General features: G+C 40.1%; 1 protein-coding gene across 2 annotated transcripts in view; it reads right to left on the bottom strand.

Moving 5' to 3' along the window:
- Window positions 1-19224, bottom strand: part of Tesk2 (testis associated actin remodelling kinase 2) — a 114047-nt gene that overhangs the window by 76128 nt on the left and 18695 nt on the right. For both annotated transcript variants that reach the window (XM_048351175.1, XM_048351174.1), the window contains exon 2: window positions 5528-5834. In XM_048351175.1, coding sequence (XP_048207132.1) covers window positions 5528-5749 — 222 coding nt within the window. In that variant the 5' untranslated portion in view covers window positions 5750-5834. The remainder of the gene's footprint in view (window positions 1-5527; window positions 5835-19224) is intronic.

Below are 19224 nucleotides of genomic sequence, written 5' to 3' on the forward strand. Positions count from 1 at the left end.
AGGCAAGCACTCTTGCCACTAGGCCATATTCCCAGCCCTTGTAATTATCTTTCACATCCTTATACACAGGATTTGCAGAAGTACCTCTATGCACCAAGTGAACCCAATTTACATAGAACTGGTACACTTTCAGTTTTGTTTTTCCAGCTGAACAATCAATAAGTTGAAAGATCTTAGGAAGTATTCCTACACAGTAGCATGCATACAATAAAATTTGCTGCCGATAAATTAGCCCTTAATGTCAGTGATGCTGAGCTTAGCCCACAGAGGTATCTGAAAAATACTTTCTTTCCTAATTAGTAACCCAGCTTTCCACATCAGCTCTGGAACAAATGTGACAGTGAATGATTATGACTGAAAGATACAACTGTACACTGTTGTGTGTGAAGTTTAAGTACACATGTAATACAACTATGGGGGGGGTCTCATTTAAACACATCCATTTATACACTGCAAAACAGTGAAGTTCCCAAGGAAAACTCTCAGAAATCCCTGTGTTTCAAAGGAGTTGCAAAAACCAAATAAATTCAATAGGAAAAACAATAGGAAGTTGAGCAAAAAGCAGTTTTGAGAATCAAAAAAAAAATCATTGCTAAAGTATAGAACCCTAGGAAGCAGTGAGCCATTACCATCCTCTCCTTCTCAGGCACGCGCATGCACTCACACGCACCAGTGCTGGGGCTTCAACTAAGAACCTGGACCCTGTCCTGAGCTCAAGACTAGCCCTCTTCCAATTGCACCACATCGCTCTACTTCCAGAGGGGGAGAAAAACATTTACTTGCAAAACTGTTACCCTTAGTTTCCTTAAACAACAGCTGTTGATAACGCTACAGACTTAGAGCTTTCATGACAAATTGCACGTGTACTAAATAATAAATGCATAACCATGAACATAAATAAATCAATTTTTCATTACCAAGCAGATGGGGAATACTGCTGTACTCTTTTAGTTTATAAGTTTATTGTTTCCTACAGCTTGGCATTTCCAGATATGGTGTTTCTAATTTGGAGAGGGAAGTATACCAGAGGAAAATTGAATTTTTTTAATATCTAGGGCTATTTCTGTCTGTCTCATCATAAAATCAATCATTTCATAATTGAACTGCTCCAGGTAATTAAAATTAAGAATACTTGCTAGCTGCTCATTTGACAAGGGATATATAAGCAGAATACATAAAGAATTCCAAAAATTAAACACCAGAAGAACAAATAAATAATCCAAACAATAAATGGGTAATTGAATTGAGCAGATAGTTCTCAAAAGAAGTACAAATGGTCAAAAATACATGAAACATCTTTAGTCATAAAAAAATATAAATAGTGGCTGAGAATGTGGCTTAGTGGTAGAGTGCTTTTCTAGCATTCATGAAGCCCTGGGTTCGATTCCTCAGTACCACATAAACAGAAAAGGCTAGAAGTGGCACTGTGGCTCAAGTGGTAGAGTGCTAGCCTTGAGCAAAAAGAAGGTAGAGACAGTGCTCAGGCCCTGAGTCCCAAGCCCTATGACTAGCAACAACAACAACAAAAAAAAGGTAAATAACTTCATTTGAATTCCACCTCATTCCACGTAGAACAGCAATCATCAAGGAAATTACAGCAAGTGTTATACCACTCATAAGTATATACTTGAAGAAATGAAATTTCTAGAATGGCCTATACTCTGAACTCAGGAAACAACAAATGCTGGAGGGGCTGTGGGGAAAGAGGAACCCTTCTCCATTGCTGGTGGGAGTGCAAATTAGTACAACCACTTTGGAGAACAGTATGGAGGTTTCTCAAAAAGCTCAATATAGACCTACCCTATGACCCAGCCATACCACTCCTAGGCATCTATCCTAAACAGCAAAATCCAAGATATCAAAAAGGCATTTGTACTTCCATGTTTATCGCGGCACAATTCACAATAGCTAAAATATGGAAACAACCCAGATGCCCCTCCACAGACGAATGGATCCAAAAAATATGGTACTTATACACAATGGAATACTACATAGCGATTAGGAATGGTGAAATACTGTTATTCGCAGGGAAATGGTCAGAACTTGAACAAATAATGTTGAGTGAGACAAGCCTAGAACACAGAAAACAAAGGGGCATGATCTCCCTGATATATGACTGTTAACAAAGGGAGACGGAGAGACAGTAGAGACCAAGTCTGTGAATACTGTATATGTTCTTGATACATTGTATATTGCATATATGTCAACCTGACCTAGACAAGGGATAGAAAAACAGGTCGTAAGATATCATAAGAGGGCTGGGGATATAGCCTAGTGGCAAGAGTGCCTGCCTCAGATACACGAGGCCCTAGGTTCGATTCCCCAGCACCACATATACAGAAAACGGCCAGAAGCGGCGCTGTGGCTCAAGTGGCAGAGTGCTAGCCTTGAGCGGGAAGAAGCCAGGGACAGTGCTCAGGCCCTGAGTCCAAGGCCCACGACTGGCCAAAAAAAAAAAAGATATCATAAGAAATGTACACACTGCCCTACTATGTAACTCCACCCTCTATGCACAACACCTTGTAAAAAAATTTATGTCCAATTAATAAAATAAATAAATAAATAAATAAAGGTGATGTACAAAGGGAAAAAAAATGAAATTTCAACAAATAATAGTGAAACGTACACACCATATTTATAGAGGCTATCACTATTCACAATTGGTAAGTTATAGAATCATCCTATATGCCTAATGAAGTGGTCTATTTTCTTCTTGTATATTGAATCAAAATTAAATGGAAATTTTCAGTTGTTAATTAGATAAAATAGGAATTCAAATCATAGTGGCATTATTTACTTACTGTGGTATATCTAGCAAGATACCAAGTATCTCTGAATTTCAGTTTCCTCATTCAGATATTAAACAAGATAATGTATATAAGTTATTAACACAGACCTAGCACAAAGAAAACACTCCACAGATCTTAGCTGCCTATATAATAGAATAATAACTATTCCTTAGCTTGGTTTTTAATTATGTATAGACATTCTAAACACTTTATATCACATCTTCTCAACAATTCCTCAAGATAGGTACTATTTCATGCTCCATTTTGTGGATGAAGATACAGAAGCAGAGAAGTGACTTGGCCAATGTTAGAAAAATTATAAATCAGCCAGGTGCTAGTGGCTCACACCCATAATCTTTGCTACTTAGGAGGCTGAGATCTGAGGATTGCTGTTCAAGCCAGTCTGGGTAGTTCATGAGACTCTTATGTCCAATAAAGTACTCAGAAAAAGGCAAAAGTGGTGCTATGGCTCAAGTGATAGGGTGCTAGGATTAAGCAAAAGAAGCTCAGGGACAGAGCTCAGGCCCTGAGTTCAAGCCCAGAGTTGGCACCAAAAAAAAGTTTAATGGACCTTCTTGCTCAGGCTGGCTTTCAATCATGATCCTCAGATGTCAGCCTCCTGACCAGCTAGAATTATAAGCATGAGCCACTGGACACCCAACATCTTCCCCTTTTTAAAAAGGGGTTATGTTTACTTGTACAAAGGAGTTATTATTCAACAAATCTGTTTATGAATACAATGCATATTAATCAGTCTCCCCTTTCATGATTCTCCCACACCCCTCTCAAACCTACCTTTCCTTTCAATTTTCATCTACCCCTCTCCCACTGACTTTACCCCCAATCTTTCCAGTACCAATTTCCTGACCATTCATTTTGTTGGATTATGAGTCTTGGTTTTTTTTGTTGTTGTTGTTTTGGGGTTGTTTTTTTTGCCAGTCCTGGGGCTTGAACTTGGGGCCTGGGCACTGTCTCTGAGCTTCTTTTTGCTCAAGGCTAGCACTCTACCACTTGAGCCACAGTGCCACTCCAGCACTTCCTGTTCATGTGGTACTGAGAAATCAAACCCAGGGCTTCATGCATGCTAGGCATGCATTAAGCCTCATTTCCACCTTGGATTCCAAGTCTTTTTAAGGAATTACACCATTTGAATTCTCTCCTGAGAATAGTTAATATATTTTTGTACACTGGTCATATAATCTCCATGTTTATTTATACATTTATAAATTAGTTCTACCTTGGGGCTGGGGATATGGCCTAGTGGCAAGAGTGGTTGCCTTGAATACATGAAGCCCTGGGTTCAATTCCCCAGCACCACATATACAGATTAACGGCCAGAAGTGGCGCTCAACGGCTCAAGTGGCAGAGCGCTAGCCTTGAGCAAAAAGAAGCCAGGGACAGTGCTCAGGCCCTGAGTCCAAGGCCCAGGACTGGAAAAAAAAAAAAAAGACCCAAAACCAAAAACAAAACAACAACAAAATTAGTTCTACCTTCCACATATGAGAGAAACATTTGTCCTTGTCTCTCTGAGCCTGATTTATTTCATTTCACCTAATTTTTTTCAGGTCCATCCATTTCTTTGCAAACGATATAATACCATTCTTCCAAATTGATGAGTAAAATTCCATTGTGTATTATACTACATCCTCTTGATTCATTCTTTCATGCTAGTCCTAAGGCGTGAACCCACGGCCCAGATGCTGTCCCTGAGCTTTCTTGCTCAAGGCCAAGGCTCTGTCACTTGAGCCACAGCTCCATTACTGGCTTTTTGCTGGTTAATTGGAGATAAGAGTCTCACGAACTTTCCTGCCCCAGCTGGCTTTGAGCTATGACAATCAGATCTCAGCTTCTGGAGTAGCTAGAATTACAGACATGAGCCACTGGTGGCCAGCTATCTACTTTTTGAAATGAGTTAGTTGCTTTTATACCCCCCAAATGAGCTAAAACTACCTATGTTCTTACAGCACAGCTTATATAGATTTACTTTTCGATGTATTTCATTTGTAACATAGTTACAAAACAGAAATATTTTAGACCTTTCTTCATAATCTTGTCATGAAATAGAGAACAGAAAACACAACTATGCAATGTTTCTTTCAGGTTTCTATTCATAAATAATGAATAAATGTCTCACAAATAATACTTTAAAAAATTAATGCTGGGTGTGGTAGAGCACACCTAAAATCCTAGTACTTTGGGAAGTAGAAGCCTAAGGTTTATGACTTTCAAGCCAGCCTGGGCTACTTAGTGGGACCCAGACTCAAAACAATCAAACAAAAAATAATAATAAATTGGTGCAGTTAGGACTAGGGGCATAGCTCAAATGGGAAAGTGCTTGCCGAGTAAAGGCATGACTCAAATGACAGAGGAGGTGAGACTGATTGGAATATATTGCAAATGTAAAAATGTAACAATTTAGAATTGTAGAACTAATGTTAGCTAATAAAATAGCAGTTATTATTTATTATAGAATACATAATGTGCATACATGCATGCACATACATGTGTCATACATGTGTGAGTGAAAGAGAAGGATGAAAGAGACTTCCATATTCTTTTAATTTTTGAACATCATGTATCATTTCTACAATGAAAACAAAATACATTACAAATTAGAACAGTACTTAAAATCCACAGCACCCCAAGGAAGCAAAAACCTACATCTTAATTAAATCCAACTACCAACTCTGAAGTGAATCTGACAGTAAGACAATGAAAGAAACTGAGGGATCACTTACCTTGAACACTTCAGAGAAGAAGCCAGACCCAATTTTTTCACAGGTGAAGTCATCCAAACGTGTCAGTCTGGAAAAGGCACTTATGAGAGCTCGATATGAAGATGGCCAAACTCTGCCTGCCTGGGTCATGTTCCCTTCTCCTCCACCACCTCCTTCAAACTCTTCCAGACGCTCCACACGCGGGGGAAATCCTGCAATTGAATTCCGTTTGCTCCGATCCATAATCTCAATAATCACTTCTTCTTTTAAGAAGGAACTCCGATCATAGTAAGTTTTTGTTGAATTTTATTTCTCTTCCAGTTTGACACTAAATGAAAAAAAATTTCATTAAAACATTCATGAGTTTTTTGCTTTGGGGAGGGTAAGTTAAGCACAAAAATGGGGTGACAAAGGGTGAACAAAAGCAGCAATGATACTCACTGGACATTATGTTGAAAATGAAGGATACAACTTGTGGGTGGGATAGAACAGAAAAACTGGGAGAGAGGGAGGTAAGAGATGACATTGTTCAAAAGAAAATATATTCTTTACCTGACTTAATGTAACTGTAACCCCTCTGTATATCACCTTTATAATTTTTTTTTAATCCTGACATGCAAAAAAAAAAAAAAAAAAAAAAAGGGCAGTGCCAGGCACCGGTGGCTCACACCTGTAATACTATCTATGCAGAAGGCTGAGATCTGAGGACTGCAGTTCAAAGCCAGCCTAGGCAGGAAGCCCGTGAGACTCTTCCTCCAGTTAATCACAGAAAAAAGCCAGATCATGGATCTATGGCTCAAGTGGTAGAGTGCTAGTCTTGAACATAAGCAGCTCAGGAACAGTGCCCAGGCCCTGAGTTCAAGCCCCACAACTGACAAAAAAAATAAAGTTCACTTTTTCTTTTACCTCTTTCCCTACTTCAACTTTTTCACATGGGCTGGGAATATGGCCTAGTGGCAAGAGTGCTCAGATTGATTCCCCAGCACCACATATATGGAAAAACGGCCAGAAGGGGCGCTGTGGCTCAGGTAGCAGAGCGGGAAGAAGCTAGGGACAGTGCTCAGGCCCTGAGTCCAAGGCCCAGGACTGGCCAAAAAAAAAAATTTTTTTTCCACATGATAATTGGTTATTAGAGCCCTATGCAAAAGACAACATTGTTTTCATTTTATGGGGGGCTTCTGTTTTTTTTTATCACTTTGCAAAATACCACTTAGTGAGATGCTTTCATAAATGCAATAAATGCCACTCAGCCCACCTCCTTTGTCTCTAACCATGGAGGTACAGTAGCAGGTCCCAGAGCCATCCTTATGGATCTCGCCTCTCTTACCATAGCCAGAAGTTAGTACTCCACCCAATAAACACTAATTATAGTTGCTTTCCTGGTAATGTGGGATTGGAATTAAGATAGTACAGCCTCCAGCAGGCCCTGGTGGCTCACACCTGCAATCCTAGCTACTCAAGAGACTGAGATCTGAGGACTAAGGTTTATTGTCAGCTCAAGCAGATAAATCCAATATATACAATTACCCAGCAAAAAGACAGAACTGGTTGTGTGTTTCAAATGGTAGAGTGTGGAAGTAGCGCTGTGGCTCAAGTGGTAGGGCAGTAGTTTTGAGCTGAAGAGGTCAGGGAGAGCATCAAATGGTAGAGTGTTAGTGAGAGGAAAAAAGCTGAGAGTCCCCAGGCCCTGAGTTCAAAGCCTAGTACCAATACACACACACACACACACACACACACACACACACACACACACCATCTTACAGCCTGATATGACTGTTTTCTACAGTCATACAGGACCATGTAAACTCAGGAACTGTAGGTACTAGCCAGTTTTTGGAAGGCAGAAAAAAATCAGAGTAAGGCAAATTCGAGAAGAAAAAAAAAAGAGGGGGTTATTGACTTTCCTATTGTATTCTAGTCCCAAATTCCTGATGCCTATGCATTTTAGCTTACCAAGATATTCCTCTATCTTTAAAATACATTATTTTTGTTTAAATTAGTTCTACTGTTGAGCGCAGGTGGCTCACACCTGCAATCCTAGCTACTCAGAAGACTGAGATCTGAAGAAAATGGCTTGAAGCCAGCTCAGGCAATAAAGTCCATGAGACTTTTATCTCCAAATAACCACCAGAAAGCCAGAAGGGGAGCTGTGGCTCAAGTAGTTCAAGCTCTGAGTTCAAGCCACAAAAGCAATGTGGGCATGCGTACACACACAAAGAAAAAAGGAAACAAAATTAGTACTACCAGAGTCTTTATAAAAGGAAAAATATTCCAAGTTCTCAAAAAAAATCAAGCAGGGCTAGGAATATGGCCTAGTGGCAAGAATGCTTGCCTCATATACATGAAGCCCTGGGTTCGATTCCTCAGCACCACATATATAGAAAACGGCCAGAAGTGGCTCTGTGGCTCAAGTGGCAGAGTGCTAGCCTTGAGCAAAAAGAAGCCAGGGACAGTGTTCAGGCCCTGAGTCCAAGGCTCAGGACTGGCAAAAAATAAAAATAAATAAATAAATTTTAAAAATCAAACGTTCAAGTACCTCTATGAAGCTATTACCAAACAGCAATATTAGGATCATCAACAAAAATTGAAGATCATAAGACAAAACATTAGCATATAAGACAAAACTTTTAAATTTTACATCAAGCAGAGCTTATCAAGGGAAAGTCATTCATTTTATATTTAAGAAAACACAAGACTGAGACAGCAAAAACTTTCTAAGTAAATGTTTTATTCTATTTATTAACAAAATTAGACTTGGACCTAAGGGAGTGCACTTCTTAAAGTCATGTCTGTTGGTCATCTGCTTTAAAATTACCTGAGAGGCTTGTTTAAAACAGAATTCTTAAAAAAAAAAAAAAAAAAAAAAAAAAAAACCAGAATTCTGTGTCTCCTGCTTGACCTACTAAATCAGAATCTCTTTTGAGGTGAGGCCCAGAAATTTAACTAAGCTCTATAGTGATTCTTATGTACTGTCTGAGCTCAGGGTGTTCTAGAGCAGAAGAGAAGAAACTTAATTGCTTATTTTTTAAGCATAGGAATTTTATTAGCATTTTTTCAATTTTGTCCTCAAAACATAGGTCCAAGGTAGACATTATCTCCATTTCGCAGAAAAAGAGGAGGATCCAGGAGATTTAGTAACCTGTGTTAAGTATTCACAGGTGGTAAAGCCAAAATGGGAAGCAAGCTCCATCTGGCACCAAAGCTCAAGATCTTTCCATTTCATTATTATTTGTTCAGTGTTTTTCCACTGACTTGTAAGGAGTTAAACAAGTCACTGGGTTAGAAAAGAGGATAGAGCAGAGGAAAGCCATGCTGATTGTAATTTGGATAAAACTGAAAAGAGGGCTGGGAGTATGGCCTAGTGGCAACAGCGCTTGCCTCCTACACATGAAGCTCTCGGTTTGATTCCCCAGCACCACATATACGGAAAATGGCCAGAAGGGGCGCTGTGGCTCAGGTGGCAGGGTGCTAGCCTTGAGCGGGAAGCCAGGGACAGTGCTCAGGCCCTGAGTCCAAGGCCCAGGACTGGCCAAAAGGTGCTCAGGCCCTGAGTTCTTTTTTGCCCAAGGCTAGCACCCTGCCACCTGAGCCACAGCGCCCCTTCTGGCCATTTTCTGTATATGTGGTGCTGAGGAATCGAACCCAGGGCCTCATGTATACGAGGCAAGCACTCTTGCCACTCGGCCATATTCCCAGCCCAAAAAGAAACTTTCAAAAAATAAACCATACTAAATTGAAACTGAATATGTAAGACATAGTTTTCTCTGATTTTCCAGGCTTGTCATCTACAGGTTTTTCATTTCTTGAGATACATATACATACATATATGCATACATACATATGTCTTTTGCTCAAGACTTGCACTCTACAATTTGAGCCACAGCTCTACTTCCAGCTTTTTGGTGATTAATTAGACCTAAGAGTCTCATAGACTTTCCTGCCTAGGCTGGCTTCAAACTACAATCCTCATGACTATTGATGGATTGTGGTGTGGTGTATCTGGAGGCTATTGAATGCAACTTACAATACTTAATAAAAATCTTTATTCTTTTAGTATAAAAAAAACCCCACGGGGCTGGGAATATGGCCTAGTGGCAAGAGTGCTTGCCTCCTACACATGAAGCCCTGGGTTCAATTCCCCAGCACCACATATATAGAAAATAGCCAGAAGTGGCGCTGTGGCTCAAGTGGCAGAGTGCTAGCCTTGAGCAAAAAGAAGCCAGGGACAGTGCTCAAGCCCTGAGTCCAAGGCCCAGGAATGGCAAAAAATAAAAATAAAAAAAATCCCACAATCCTCAGATCTCAGCCTTCTGTGTAGCTAGGATTATAGGTGGTAAACTCCTGGTCTCTGAACCTAATTCTTTTTTCCTTTTCTTTTTCACCAGTCCTGGGGCTTGAACTCCGGGCCTGGGCTCTCTCCCTGAGCATCTTTTGCTCAAGGCTAGTGTTCTACCACTTGAGCCACAGCTTCTGGCTTTTTCTATATATGTGGTACTAAGGAATCAAACCCAGGGCTTCACGCATGCTAGGCAAGCACTCTACTGCCAAGCCACACTCTCAGCCCACATAATTCTTTTTGAGACAGGGCCTTGATATGTAGACCAATCTGACATTGAACCTTTGATTCTCCACCCTCTATTATCATACCCTATTATATTTAATTTTAATGAGATATATTATTAGTTTCCTCAATGCCCTCAGTGCTCTTGGGGCAGAGGATCCTAGTTTTCTACACTAAAACAAGGAAGATAACCAGGCACTGGATTCTACCTTTTGTTTCCCTTTTGTAAGATATAAACAAAATAATAGCTACATAATACTTTTTTTTACACCAAGCTCCTTCAACCTTATAATAACCATAAGGTTATTGCTTAGATAAGTACTACCTGGCAAACAGTAAACATTCACTAGATTCAATCTCCAGTACTACGTAAAAAGAAAAGAGAAAAAGTCAAGAGGTACTTCAACTATAGCAAGAATGTTTTCTTTCTATTCAAAAGTACATCCAATGATATATTTAGGTTTGGTGTTTTTTGTGTGGGCAGTACTGGATACAGGCATTCTATCACTTGAACCACCCCACCAGACCCTTTGCTATTTTCAAGATAGGGTCTCACTTTCTGCTGAGGCTGGCTAGTACTGTGATTCTATCTGTGCTTCCTTCCCCAAGTTTCGTAGATGACGGGCACACCACCACACCCAGCCATGTGATTCCCCAGAACTTAGAATAACAAGCATGTTATCCTGGTCATTTTTAAGACAGTCTCACTTCCTTTCTAGGTATACACTTGAACTGCAATCTGCCTATTTAGGCTTCCTGTCATAACTGGAATGACAGGTGTGTGCCACCACACCCACCTTCCTTCTGTTGAGATGGAATCTTAACAGTCTTTCAGCCCAGGCTGAACTGGAATTGTAATCCTTCCTAACTAAGACTTGCACATAGTTTCAGATGACAAGAACATGCCACCATGCCTGGCTATAGGTTGAGAAGGGGTCTTAGGAATTTTTCAGCCTGGGCTGGCCTCAAACCTTTCCTTCTCAGCCTCCTCAGTGCCTAGAATTACAGGTGTGAGCCACCAACATCAAGTTTTTCAATTTCTTTTTTTTATAATTAATATTTGTTGACTATGGTTAGTGTTTATTAAAATCTTTAGATTTTTTTTCTTTTTTTGGTGGTGGTGGTGGTGGTGGTGGTGTTAGTGGTAGTAGTGGGGCTTGAATTCAGGGACTGGGAGCTGTCCCTGAGCTTTTGTGTTCAAGGCTAGCACACTACCCACTTTGAGCCACAGCTGCACTTCTACTTTTTAAGAGTCTCATGAACTTTGCTGCTTGGGCTGGCTTTGAGTCACTATCCTCAGATCTCAGCCTCCAGAGTGGCTAGGATTACAGGTGTGAGACACCAGCACCTAGCTCCTGTATTTAATTTGTGAGTTTCTTTGTTTTTGTTTTTTGTTTTTTTTTTCCAGTCCTGGGGTTTGAACTCGGGGCCTGAGCACTGTCCCTAGCTTCTTTTTGCTCAAGGCTAGCACTCTACTACTTGAGCCTCAGAGCCACTTCTGGCTTTTTCTATATATGTGGTGGTGAGGAATCAAAACCAGGGCTTCATGTATGCAAGGCAAGCACTCTATCACTAGGCCATATTCCCAGCCAGAGTTTGTTATTGTATGTATGTTATGAACGCAGGGCCTCATACTTACAAACTGAGCCATATTGTCAGTCCTTAATTAGTGCTGATCTTGGTGCTTGAACTCAGGACTCTGAGCTTCTTTTTGCTCAAGGCTAGTGCTCTACCACTGAGCCACAGCTCCACTTCCTGCTTTTTCTGAGTACTTTATAAGAGATAAGAGTCTCATGGACTTTCCTGCCCAGTCTGGCTTCAAACTGCCATCCCCAGACCTCAGACTCCTGAGTACTCCTGAGTAGCTAGGATTATTGGGTGCAAGCAACCAGAACCTGGATGTGTGTGTGTGTGTGTGAATTAGCAAGTTTGCTAGGGATCTAGCTCAGTGAAAAAGTGCTTGCACAGGAAGAGGGAAAAACGGGAAAAAAAAGTCTTTGCTAATACAACAGCTATGTAGTATGTTTATGCCAAGAAAATTGAAAGCAATTTGGCAAATAAATAGCAGCCAGTATGCAAGCCAAGCCACAGGACTCTCAAATTTTTATTTTTCAGCAGTTCATATAGTTTGGTCCAAGGAGTATTTATATCTTAGGCTAAAACCTCAAAAGTACTACAGAAATTTTTAGACAGCATAACTTACTCAAGTCAAATATAAAAGAGCTTATATCAAGCACCAGTATTTAGTGTGGAATCCCTCTTCCATGCCACAGTAATACTAATTACTAGACAACTGGGATGCGTTGTAGAAAGTACAGCCCCTTCATGGTAATAAGAACTTTGTTAATACATTTGGAAAAGGGTTGAGCAAGGGAAAATTTCCAAACTACGCCTTCTGTTCCCTTAGCTAGCATACTAAATAACCATGTTTTAAGTGAAATCAACCAAGCTATAATCAATGAATCTAACAATATTTTTTTTTTCAAACAGGATGTTGCTGGTCTTGCTATATACCCCAGTCTGGCCTCAAATTCGAAATGTTCCAGCCTTAGTCTCCTGAGTGCTAAGATTACATGTGTGTGCCACCACACCCATCAAGCCAATTTTAATTAACCGTAAAAGGCAGAAAAGGTATATATGAACATACTCTAAAGCCACACCTTACCTTTTAAAATCTGAAAACGACTAATTTTAAAAGGAGAAAGTAGCCAGGTAAGGTGGCTCACATCTATAATCCTAGCTACTCAGGAAGTAGAGATTGGGAGGATCAAAGTTCAAGGTCAGGTTGGGCAAAAAGTAAATGAAATTCCCCCATCTCAATAAATAAACTGAGCACGATGGTTCAATTCTGTAACCTGGCTAAACAGGAAGCACAAGTAAAAGGATCATGGTCCTAGATTGGCCTGGCAAAAAGCAAGACCCTACCTAAAAAAATTACCTAGAGCAAAAGGGCTGGAGGTTTGGTCTATGGCAATCCTAAGGCCCCAAGTTTAACCCCTACCTACAACAATAACAACAACAAATACATAGTTTGAAATAGTGGATTTTTTGACGGGAGGCACTAATAAAATGGTAGGGTGTCAGACATGAAGCCTAGTAACAATACACACACACACACAGACACACAGACAAAGACACACACAGAAAATGAAAGAATGAAAAAGAAATACCTAAGATTTTAAGGTGTTTATGCCTCTGGATTGTCTATAGGTCTTTTCTTTCTTTTTTATTTATTTATTTTTTTTGGCGGGGGCCAGTCTTAGGGCTTGAACTCAGGGCCTGAGCACTGCCCCTGAACTTCTTTTGCTCAGGGCTAGTGCTCTACCACTTGAACCACAGTGCCACTTCCGGCTTTTTCTTGTTTATGTGGTACCAAGGAATCAAATCCAGGGCTTCATGCTTGCTAGGCAAGCACTCTACCACTAAGCCACATTCCCAGCCAAGGTATACATTTTAAATTATTTATTTATTTATTTATTGTCAAAATAATGTACAGAGGGGTTAACAGTTTTGTTTTTTTGTTTTTTTTGGCCAGTCCTGGGCCTTGGACTCAGGGCCTGAGCACTGTCCCTGGCTTCCTTTTTGCTCAAGGCTAGCACTCTGCCACTTGAGCCACAGTGCCACTTCTGGCCGTTTTCTGTATATGTGGTGCTGGGGAATCGAACCCAGGGCCTCATGTATACAAGGCAAGCTCTCTCGCCACTAGGCCATATCCCCAGTCCGGGTTAACAGTTTTATACATAAGGCAGTGCCTACATTTCTTATCCAACTTTTACCTCCTCCCTCATTTTTCCCCCACCTTCCCCACATTTTTAAGTATAAGTATTGCTTATACTTACTAGAAAGATAATTGAACTTTAGATCAAAAGACTCTACTTGCTCCAAGGACAAGTTGAACAAGTAGGAATAATGAATTTTTAAGCTTGTAAAAACTTGGATTTTTAATAAATATCCAGTACTGGAGCTGGACACTGGGGTCACACCTGTAGTCCTAGCTATTCAAGAGGCCGAGATCTGAGGATAGCAGTTCAAAGCCAGCCTATGCATGAAAGGCCGTGAGACTCCAAGTAACCACCAAAAAAGCCAGAAGCAGACCTGTGGCTTGATGGTAGAGCGCTAGTGTTGAGCACAGAAGCTCAGGGACAGCACTCAGGCCCTGAGTTCAAGCCCCAGGACCCACACACACATACACATACACACATACACATATACACACACACACACAAATTAAATTTTTTAAAATTCAGTAGTGGGAATCAAATCCAGGCCCTTATGCTGGGCATACACAAACTACATCTGCAGCTAAAACTTGGATTTTTAAAAATTAAAAATAACACTTGATCTGTTTCACTAAAAATATTTCAAGTAGAAAGCCAGGCCTGGTGGCTCACACCTGTAATCCTAGCTTCCAGAGGCTAAAATTAGGAGGATAGCAGTTTGAGGCCAGTTCAGACAAAAAATGTCAAAGACTCTTTCTCAATCGATAGCATGCATAGTGCCATGTGCCTGTCATCCCAGCTATCTAGGAGGCTAAGATTAGGAAGAACAACACAGTTCCAAGTCAATCTGGGCAAAAAAGAGAAGGAATGAAGGAAGAAAGGATGGAGGGAGAGGAAGAGAGGTAGAAAAGGAGGGAGGGAGGGAAGGAGGGAGGGAGGGAGGAAGGGAGGGAGGGAGGGAGGGAGGGAGGGAGGGAGGGAGGGAGGGAGGGAGGGAAGGAAAGAAGGAAGGAAGGAAGGAAGGAAGGAAGGAAGGGAAGGAAGGAAGGAAGGAAGGAAGGAAGGAAGGAAGGAAGGAAGGAAGGCTCAGGTTCCACTGCTTTTCCCATAGGGACATGTGGAAATTTAGCCAGAAGTTTGAAATTTATTGTCAGGAAGAATTCACAATGTTGAGAGTGTGGGCAATACTGGCATTTTAGTGGGCAGAAGCCAAGGAAGCCAAATATCCTACAATGCACAGAATAGTCCTGTACAACAAAGAATTGTCCTTCCCTAAATGCCAATAGTGCCCCCATTGAGAAACAATGTTAGAAAAGCTTAATCACTTTTGTTCTTAAACTAGGAAATAGCCCGTAATGGTCTTTCAAAATGTCACGATTACTGTGGCTTACAATGCCATGCATGATTTTTTATTAACTGTTTTCAATTTCAATATTTATAAACTTGGAAGATTAAAACTTTCTTTTCTACTTAGGCAAGTTTCTTTTCTAAAATGCTTACATATTGCTCTGATTAAAGAAAGTAATTTGAAAAGTTACCAATGAAAAGATAATGAACTAAATATCCTATATCTAGCATTATATATTTTACCTCTCAAAAGTGGAAATTTATTGGGTGTCAGTGACTCACACCTGACATCCTACCTACTCAGGAGGCTGTAAACTGAAGATCATAGTTCAAAGCCCAAACAGGGAAGTTCAAAAAGCTCTTTTCTCCAATTCATTAGCAAAAAGCTAGAAATAGGGCTGGGAATGTGGCCTAGTGGCAAGAGTGCTTGCCTCGTATACATGAAGCCCTGGATTCAATTCCTTAGCACCACATATATAGAAAAGGCCAGAAGTGGCGCTGTGGCTCAAGTGGCAGAGTGCGAGCCTTGAGCAAAAAGAAGCCAGGGATAGTGCTCAAACCCTGAGTTCAATCCCCAGGACTGGCAAAAATAAAAAATGCTGGAAATAAAGCTGTGGCTCAAGTAATAGGGTGCTAGCCTTGAGCTAAAGGACAGTGCCCAAGCCTTGAGTTCCAGCTCCAGTATCAACACACACAAAAATAATTAAAATAAAATAAAGTGGGAATTCCACAATCATTTTCCAGAGAACCAAGGAAAGTTTTAGGTCACTCAAATCCAAATCTTATCTGAAGTACTGGAAATAGTAACTATAGACACATTTACTATGACCCTAGCATTCTCCCAAGTTTTGTATGTATGTTCTTTTTAATCTTGTGACAACTCTGCAATAGTTACTATCATCTCCAATGAAAAGGAGAAAATATTAAGACCCTAAGATATTAAGATTTACTGTGACAGTCTTAGAATTCAAATCTGATAGTTTCCAAATCTAAGCACTTTCTACTGTAACTTACATCTTTCAGAACCATAGCTACATTTCTATGGAAAATTATTTGCAAATTAGCTAGAGAAAGCTACGACTATTCTCTACCCTCATTAAACAGTAAGAGTGAAAAGTATACAGATTAACTCAATCAACCTATAAGGAAGTCTTTCATCATTTAATCCCTATAGATATAAAAATGAACACTGATTCAGATTCTCTAAGGAATAAATGGCAAACTGACAGGAAAAATATTTAAAGTCCCAATCATTCTTTCTTTTACATTCTAATGTACAGGGTTTGTTTTTTACTCCTTCATTTCACAATAACAAAGAAGATAGCATTTTCACACATGCAGAATAGGACAATGGCAGCCAGCAACTAAAACTCCTCAATGGGGCTGGGGATATGGCCTAGTGGCAAAAGTCCATGCCTCATATACATGAAGCCCTGGGTTCAATTCTCCAGCACTACATATACAGAAAACAGCCAGAAGTGGCGCTGTGGCTCAAGTGGCAGAGTGCTAGCCTTGAGCAAAAAGAAGCCAGGGACAGTGCTCAGGCCCTGAGTCCAAGCCCCAGGACTGGCAAAAAAACAAAACAACAACAACAAAAAACTCCTCAATGTCTATCCAAATATGAAATCAATTGTACAAAGTTAATAATGAAGAGCCAAAAGTGAAAAAATAGCCAACTGAGATTTCAGAGGACTTTTATATCCTAGAGATTAATAATAGAAAAAAAGGGGAGGGAGGAGGTGGCGGAGGGATAAATGAGGGAGGAGGTAACAAGTTGGATAAGAAATGTACTCATTGGCTTACATATGAAACTGTAACCCCTCTGTACTTCACTTTGACAATAAAGAAGGGGGGAAAAAAGAACAGAAAAAAAGATGCAAGTGAAATATGCTAATATCTTAATAATTTTTTGTTTTCTTTCTGCAATCATAAAAAATTTCTAACTAGTGAGTCCCTGAGTTCAATCTCAAGAATGGGGGAAAAAAGTCCTTGACTAACCCAAAATAAAATAAGAATTCCTTCTGAGTGATATGTAGACCAGAAATCTGGCCATCTGCTTTCCAAAATAGGAGCACTGACAAGTACATTAGCAGTGTATCAAAACCAAACTCATGGCAAATCTACATGACAGGTCTGTTCAGCTACTATCCTTTCTATGGACCAACACAACAAATACAGTCACATTTCAGGATGAATGCATAATTGGAAATAAAAGCAATACTGCTGACTCTGCCATCCTGCTGTGAAATAATAAGTTGCAGTTTCCATTCAAACCAAAGGCATTCTACCATAAAAACTGGACTCATCTAATTAATTAGCTACGGACGTACACAATAGCATACTAGTGCCAGATAGATCAAAAGCTAGTTCTTGAAGTGTATTAGCTCAGTGTTGAAAATGAACTATACAACTTGTGGGTAGATATGGAAGGGAAAAACTGGGAGAGAGCAAGGGAAGGAATGACCTTGTCCAAAAAGAAATGTACTCTTTACCTAATTTATGTAATTGTAACCCCTCTGTACATCACCTTTGTAACAATAATAGAAATATTTACAAAAAAGTATATTAGCTCTTTGGAGTAAGTATAGTATTTGCTATATAAATAGAATCCATCAGGTCTTGAGTCAGGGGCAAAACCATCACATAAAAATTTAGGGCTGGGAATGTGGCTTAGTGGTAGAGCGTTCCTTAGCATGCATAAAGCCCTGGTTCAATTCCTCAGTACCATATAAACAGAAAAGGTCGGAAGTGACACTATGGCTCAAATGGTAGAGTGCTAGCCTTAAGCAAAAGAAGGTCAGAGACAGTGCCCAGGCCCTGACTTAAAGCCCCAGGACTGGCAAAAAAAATAAAAATAAAAAAATAATAATAGTCATAATAATAGGTTGAAAATTATAAAGGTATTTGAAGGTTAGTTAACTAGTTCAATCTTTTGATAAATTTAGTAATCCCTTCCATTAACTGGCTCAAATTTTAATTGTGAGGTATTATAGTAGATGCTGTAGTATTTACCAAATATTCACTATAATCTAGATCTTTTTCCTAGTACTTTGTATTTATTATTCATAATACTACCATAAAATAGCTACTATTATTATCACATTTTACAAACATGAGAACTAAGTCATGAAAGTTAATTTGCTCAATGTGATAGCCAAGAGGTGGCAAAGCCAGAATTCAAGTCCAGAGCTTACATTACTAACCACTACATTAACACTGCCTCCCTGGGAAGAGGCTATACAAACTAAACACTACTCTACAGCTTAATCACACAGTAAAACACAATGACTATAATACAGGACAATAATTGCCAATGACAGATGAGAAGTACTTAATGTCCTGGCAGTAAGGGCAGAGAAGAAAGAATGAGATAAGGGGCTTTAAAAAGGAAACCAAAGTCAGGTACCAGTGGCTCATACTTGTAATCCTAGCTACTCAGGAATATGAGATCTGAAGAACACAATTCAAAGCCAGACTGGGCATGAAAGTCTATGAGACTCTAACTGCAAGTAAGCACCAAAAGAGCTGGAAGTGGGGTTATGACTAAAGTGGTAGAGCACTAGACTTGGGTAGAAGAGCTCAGGGACAGTGCCCAGACCAGGAGTTCAAGCCCCATGACTGACAAAAAATTATATATAAGTGTGTGTGTGTGTGTGTGTGTGTGTGTGTGTGTACATCTGAAATAAACAAGATTTTTTAATGAGCACATATATATATATATATTAAGGGGTTTCATCATATTGCCATACATGCATATAATGTACTTTGATCATATTCTCATATTCACCCCCTCAATTACTTTTTTTTTTTTTTGGCCAGTCCTGGGCCTTGGACTCAGGGCCTGAGCACCATCCCTGGCTTCTTCCCGCTGAAGGCTAGCACTCTGCCACCTGAGCCACAGCGCCCCTTCTGGCCGTTTTCCATATATGTGGTGCTGAGAAGGCAAGCACTCTTGCCACTAGGCCATATTCCCAGCCCTTCTTTTTGTTTTTTGCCAGTCCTGGGCTTGGACTCAGGGCCTGAGCACTGCCCCTGGCTTCTTTTTGCTCAAGGCTAGCACTCTGCCATTTGAGCCACAGCACCACTTCTGG

Source organism: Perognathus longimembris, chromosome 7 (assembly GCF_023159225.1).
Source record: "Perognathus longimembris pacificus isolate PPM17 chromosome 7, ASM2315922v1, whole genome shotgun sequence".
Classification (NCBI taxonomy): domain Eukaryota; kingdom Metazoa; phylum Chordata; class Mammalia; order Rodentia; family Heteromyidae; genus Perognathus; species Perognathus longimembris.